The following is a 6,000-nucleotide window of genomic DNA, read 5'->3' as shown; positions in this document are numbered from 1 at the left end:
ATTTAAATATCATCACATTTGATCTACCTTGCATATCAAATACAAGCAAGAGTGTTTTGATTCAGTAAACAGAAAAAGGTACACTGAAACAGCAATTCATTCAGACCTGGGCTGTTCAGGTTTGAAGTCACCAATCACTTCTTAACAAAAGTTTTGGAAATCTGCAAATCTCTACTAAAAAGTTGTAACAAATTTCAAAATTAAATTTGGAATATTGTTGTTTGGTTACTATGGGTCGTAGAAACAAAGTGGGTAGAAGTAGTTTAAGATGCTGATTTGAAATGTTGATATAAGCCATTGGACTGAGAAAAGCTGAAATATTTTTCAGCTGCTTTTTTGCAGAGAGTAATATTTTTCTAATGAAGAAGTAGATGTCCAATGCTAAAACTGTCACTCCACTCTACTGATATTGGTTGTTCTGTATTCCCAGAAATTATGTTCCTTTTCCTCTGCATCATAATTGTTTTAGTTCAGTACACCAAGTTACAGTGAAATGCAGCGTCTTGGATGATATCCAGACAGGTCAATCTGTATTTATGCATAGAAGGTTATGCAATAATATAACAAAGTTCAGGGAAGAGCATTACAGTAAGTCAAAAAAATGTAGGGCATCATGTTACTTGTACAAAGTGTAGGATATAGAGAAAAGTACAGTTAAACATGCAGGAGCATCATCTCTTAATGATCAAGGGCCTATTGAAATCTGAGAAGAGATGGAAAATCTTGTGAAATGGTGTGAGAATAATAATCTGGGCCTCAATGTGGACAAGTCAGGAGATGACTGTGGACCTCAGGAGGACAAGAGATGACCATCCTTCACTACACATTAATAGCTCAGTAATGGAGAGAGAGGAGAGCACCAAGTTCCTAGGAGGCCTCTTAAGAAGTGACCTATCCTGGGCATGTAACATCTCCTGAGTGAAACATGAAAGTCTGCAGACACTCTGATTGTAGTAAAAACACATCGAAATACTGGAGGAACTCAGCCGACTTTTCATCGTCTGTAGGAGACAAAGATATATTGCCAACATTTTGGACCTAAGCCCTTCTTCAAGGAGTAAGCAGAACGAACCAGAAGCAGGAAATCTCCAAAAAAACAGAATTCGGACAATGCTGGCTGGGGGAGGAACGCAGACCTTAATTGAATAATGATAAGGGACTAGGTAAGAATTTATCATGTTTGTGCGAAAGGAGATGGAGGGAGATAGAGAAAGCGATGGGGGAAGAAGTTAATGAAGGCCAGAGAAATCGGGTTGGAGGGTGCCCAGTTGGAAGATGAGGTGTTGTTCCTCCAATTTATGCGTGGTCTCGGTCTGACAGGGCATGACATGTCACCAAGTGAATGGGATGGGGAATTGAAATGGGTGGCCACATTATTGCAGGAGACAGAGACGAGGTGCTCAACAAAGCGATCTCACAGTCTGCATCCGGTCTCTCCAATGTAAAGGAGACCACAGTGGGCGCACCGGATGCAGTAGATTACCCTTGAAGATTCACAAGTGAAATGCTGCTTCACTTGGAAGGACTATTTAGGCCCCAAATGTTGACGAGGGAGGACGTGTAACATCTCCTCACTTGACAGGAAGGCACAAGAGCGACTGCACATCCTTAGAAGACCGAAGCGGGCAAGGCTACCAGCCACCAGTCTGTTAACTTTCGACAGGAGCTTTATTAAAAGCGCTGCATCACATTGTGGTACGGCTGGAGGTCAATCCATAGGACCATAAAAGCGGCAGGGAGGATCACTGAGGTCTCACTCCCCCACATCAATGCGATTTACCAGGAATGTGGTCCAAAGACGAGCTCACCAAATCTACAACCCCGACCACTCCAACACACGGCATCTTCCAGCTACTCCTGTCAGGAAAGAGATACCAGGCTGAGGAAGAGCTTCTTCCCACGGGCAGTGAGACTGCTGAGTGACTGCTAAAGCAACTCTCCGTGACTCGACAATTTATTAATAATATTTATTTATAGGAGACATGAATTAGATTCTGGGTATAGGTTTCGTTTGGATGAGCGATGTCTGTTTGCACTGTGGACTGGAAAACGCTGTTTCCTCGGGTTACAGTCGGACGATAAATAAAATTGAACTTGATGACGGCAGGAAAGACACTGTCCTTAAATCTGAACGTCATGGATCTTTTGCCGACCAAAGAGATGTGGCCGGCTTGAAAGGGGTCTTTGAATGCACGAGTAGTGTTCCCTAGGCAGCTGCTGCAGGTGCAAACAGAGCAGTTGTTGGTGGAACGGCCTGAACTATACTCACAACTCTCTGATTACAGTACCATACCGTATCAAATTTCCTGAACACCTACCGTATTAGCCGGGCAAACAGCACTCAGGAGTGGGAGGGAGAGAGAGAGGACCCCCCCCCCCAGACACGTTCCAGACGTCACCAGCCATCAACGCGGCCTCAGGCGCGCGTTTTGGCCGTGCGCGCTCCCCGGGCTCCATGACGTCATTCGGCGTTGCTGCAGCGACGGAAGAAGATGGCAGCGCGGCGGAGTCAGCTCTCTCCGAGCACCTCGGATCCGGGCCCGTCGTCGGTCGCGACCACGGCGCCGGCCCCAACCTCCGACAGGCCTGACTCGCCAGGATTCACCAGCGGCAGCATCACACCCCCAGGCACGGGGACAGCGACAGGCGGCTCAGTGAGTGACTCGGGCCGAGAGCTGTTCGAGGCCTGCAGAAACGGCGATGTTTTGCGGGTGAAGCGCCTGGTAGACTCGGGCAATGTAAATGCCAAGGACATGGCCGGCAGGAAATCTACCCCGCTGCACTTCGCTGCAGGTGTGTGTGATCCGTTCTCCGGGTTGGGAATTACAGCAGGGTCCAATGGGGGGTCGGTTATTTCAAGATCCTCGGGATGTCAAAACAACTCGTTAGTAGTGGGCTGCGGATGAAAGATATGGGATGGGCCCAGAGATGAGCAGTACACAGGCCTACAGACAGCACTTGGGGGGAGGCTTTTACTAAGCGAATGTTTTATAAAAGCTGAAAACCATAGGCTGCTTAATCACTTATTGGTAGCAATTCCAGCTGTTGGTTGGATTTTTTTTGAGGAGGCGGCCAAGGGTGGGAGTGGGCGGATAATGACTTTTAAAATTTTGTTTTGATGCAAACGATTGTTTTAATTATTGGATTTCTTACATGCGAGCAACGTTGAAAATGTAATGCATCCTCCTCTCCCTTCCGAAGTGTAATCATATGGCTTAGAAAAAACGTGTAGGAACGGGCAGTCTTCGGAGCATCGTGGTGGCCTCTTGGGGTTACGAAATCGTGTCTGACGGAAATCTCTTCAGAGCAAGTTCTGTCATTTTTTTTTCAGGACAGAAGTTAGTTACAGAAATGCAAACTAGTATCCATTAATAACTGGATGCACGACATGTTTAACTAGTTTAATTCTGGAGTGAAGTACAACAGCGTGCAGACGCTGCGATTGTAGTAAAACACACACAGAAATGCTGGAAGAATTCGGCCAGTTTCGCAACGTGCATAAGAGGCAAAGATGCATTACAGACGTTTCGGGTTTAAGCCCTTCAAGATGTAAGCAAAATCAGATAGGCTTCTTAATTAAAGTCTAGAGATTAAAAAAGAATGGGAGGGGGAGGAGTCCAGACCTTGCAGCGTGGTAGGGTAATCATAGATATTTAATTAAAGAGCGATAGGAAATGTGGAGTGCTACAATATAGATACCTGTATCGTCTATTCAACAAAATGGGGCAAAGTTATTCTAAGTTTGCAGTTCCTAATCCTATTTAATGTGATTTTTTTTGTGAAACCTAGTTTAGTAGGTGAATCATTGCGTGCACTTGCAGAGTCTTTTGCATTTATATTGATGACCTTTAATGCATTAAATAACTACTTGACAATAGTTGTATATACCCAGAAACATCTTGTAATCATTATATGTATTAGAGTATACAGTATTGATGTAGGGTTGGAATAAACCAAAACTCAATCCACATCACAACTTGAACAAAAATTTCTGTTCCTATCAGGAATAGAACCCTTGTATAACCTGAGAACTGCCTGTACTTACCACCAATTGAGTTGCCCCTCTTTTCAATGTATATTATCAGGGGTGGCCAAACTGTGGCTAGCGAGCCACATGCGGCTCTTTGACGTGTAATGTGTGGCTAGCGGGGAGGGTAGGAGTCAGCAGTGGAGAGGGTGGCTGTCATCAGTGGGTCGCCAGCTGACTGTCAACAGCCTGCCTGCTGTTAAGCACCTGAAAGCTGCTAGCTGCTTTACCTTGCTGCTTTCAGATGCCTAGGGGGAACGTTTGGTGTGTACACTTGATTAGAAAAAAATCTTTTGCAAAATTGCTCCCTTTGAAACAATGCTTCTTCACTATCTGCAGTATATCAGCATTTTGCAAATGAATGGATGATTTGCAAGACAAGGATTGGAAAATATTTTCCCCAACAAAACTGTATCAGGGGTGGGCAACCTCCCACGCCGCCCACCCCAGCCCCATAGTCCCGTGCCAGCCACCCCAGCTCTGATGTCCCGTGCTGGGGGGCTGTCAGGTGCGGGGAGTTGGGTTGCTGGCTTATTGTCATCGGTCAGCCCCCTCCTAGGCACCTGAAAGCTGCAAGCTCCTTTCAGGCTGCTGCTTTCAGGTGCCTAGGGGGGAGCACTCGGGAGCAGAGAATATACCTCCCCGAGGTGGGTTGAGTAAGTACACCTCAGGGACAGGTTCTCCGCTTTCAGGCGGCCTCCCAACAGCCGCAGACGGGTATTTTAGGCGACTTTATATTTGGGTATTATGGCCACCTGAAAGGGGCTAATGATAGTGTTAGTGGGTGTGGCTTGCGATCGCGTGATTGCCATGGCTCTCAGTTAACTGAAGTTTATGGTATGCGGCTCTTATGTTAAGCAAGTTTGGCCACCCCTGGTAGCCTTTGGTTTGGTGTGGATCTTTTGAGATTAAAGAGATAAACCTATTAACATAACAGCTGGTAGACAAAGATTAGGAATAACCTGATCTTTTTCTAAATGCAAGATAGTGACTAATGGAACATCACTGTTGGGACTACGGTTGTTTATTTGTGTATGATTGTTTTAGATTAGGGAATTAAATCTAATCAGTCTAGTTTGCAGACAAATTGCTGGATAGACATGTGAACCCTGGGGATGGTGCAGAAAAGCACCAGTGTGTTTTGGACAACTTGATTGAGCACGTGGTATGATTTTGATGCAAGGTTATTCACTTCAGTGGCGAAAATAGGAAGGCAGATTATTATCTTAGTGGTCTCTTCTCTTTGGCTTGGCTTCGCGGACGAAGATTTATGGAGGGGGTAAAAAGTCCACGTCAGCTGCAGGCTCGTTTGTGGCTGACAAGTCCGATGCGGGACAGGCAGACACGATTGCAGCGGTTGCAAGGGAAAATTGGTTGGTTGGGGTTGGGTGTTGGGTTTTTCCTCCTTTGCCTTTTGTCAGTGAGGTGGGCTCTGCGGTCTTCTTCAAAGGAGGTTGCTGCCTGCCAAACTGTGAGGCGCCAAGATGCACGGTTTGAGGCGTTATCAGCCCACTGGCGGTGGTCAATGTGGCAGGCACCAAGAGATTTCTTTAGGCAGTCCTTGTACCTTTTCTTTGGTGCACCTCTGTCACGGTGGCCAGTGGAGAGCTCGCCATATAACACGATCTTGGGAAGGCGATGGTCCTCCATTCTGGAGACGTGACCCATCCAGCGCAGCTGGATCTTCAGCAGCGCTGAATAATAGTTTGAGAAAGGGAAAAGTGTAATGTAACTTGCATAATCTTGATTAGCAGACATTGAAAGTAAGCATGATGGTGTGGAAGCCAAATGATTTTGGCTTTAATTGTAAGCAACCTGAAGTTGCAACAACAGGGTTGTCTTGCAAATTCACAGAGCCTTGTGAGAGCATACCATGAGTATTGTGTATAGTTTTGCCTTCATATCTGAATATTGATCAAGAATACAGCAAAGGTTCAACCAACTAATACCTAGGAGGTAGACGAGGACAAATT

At 45.9% G+C, this 6,000-nt stretch overlaps 1 protein-coding gene across 3 annotated transcripts in view; it reads left to right on the top strand.

Moving 5' to 3' along the window:
- The first annotated feature begins 2,455 nt into the window (after positions 1 to 2,455).
- Positions 2,456 to 6,000, top strand: part of tnksa (tankyrase, TRF1-interacting ankyrin-related ADP-ribose polymerase a) — a 166,866-nt gene continuing 163,321 nt past the window's right edge. For all 3 annotated transcript variants that reach the window (XM_069925464.1, XM_069925453.1, XM_069925473.1), the window contains exon 1: positions 2,456 to 2,793. In XM_069925464.1, coding sequence (XP_069781565.1) covers positions 2,493 to 2,793 — 301 coding nt within the window. In that variant the 5' untranslated portion in view covers positions 2,456 to 2,492. The remainder of the gene's footprint in view (positions 2,794 to 6,000) is intronic.

The sequence above is a fragment of the Narcine bancroftii genome, chromosome 1 (assembly GCF_036971445.1).
Source record: "Narcine bancroftii isolate sNarBan1 chromosome 1, sNarBan1.hap1, whole genome shotgun sequence".
NCBI lineage: Eukaryota > Metazoa > Chordata > Chondrichthyes > Torpediniformes > Narcinidae > Narcine > Narcine bancroftii.
Note: the sequence above shows the minus strand (reverse complement) of the source record. Positions and strands in the feature narration are given on the sequence as shown.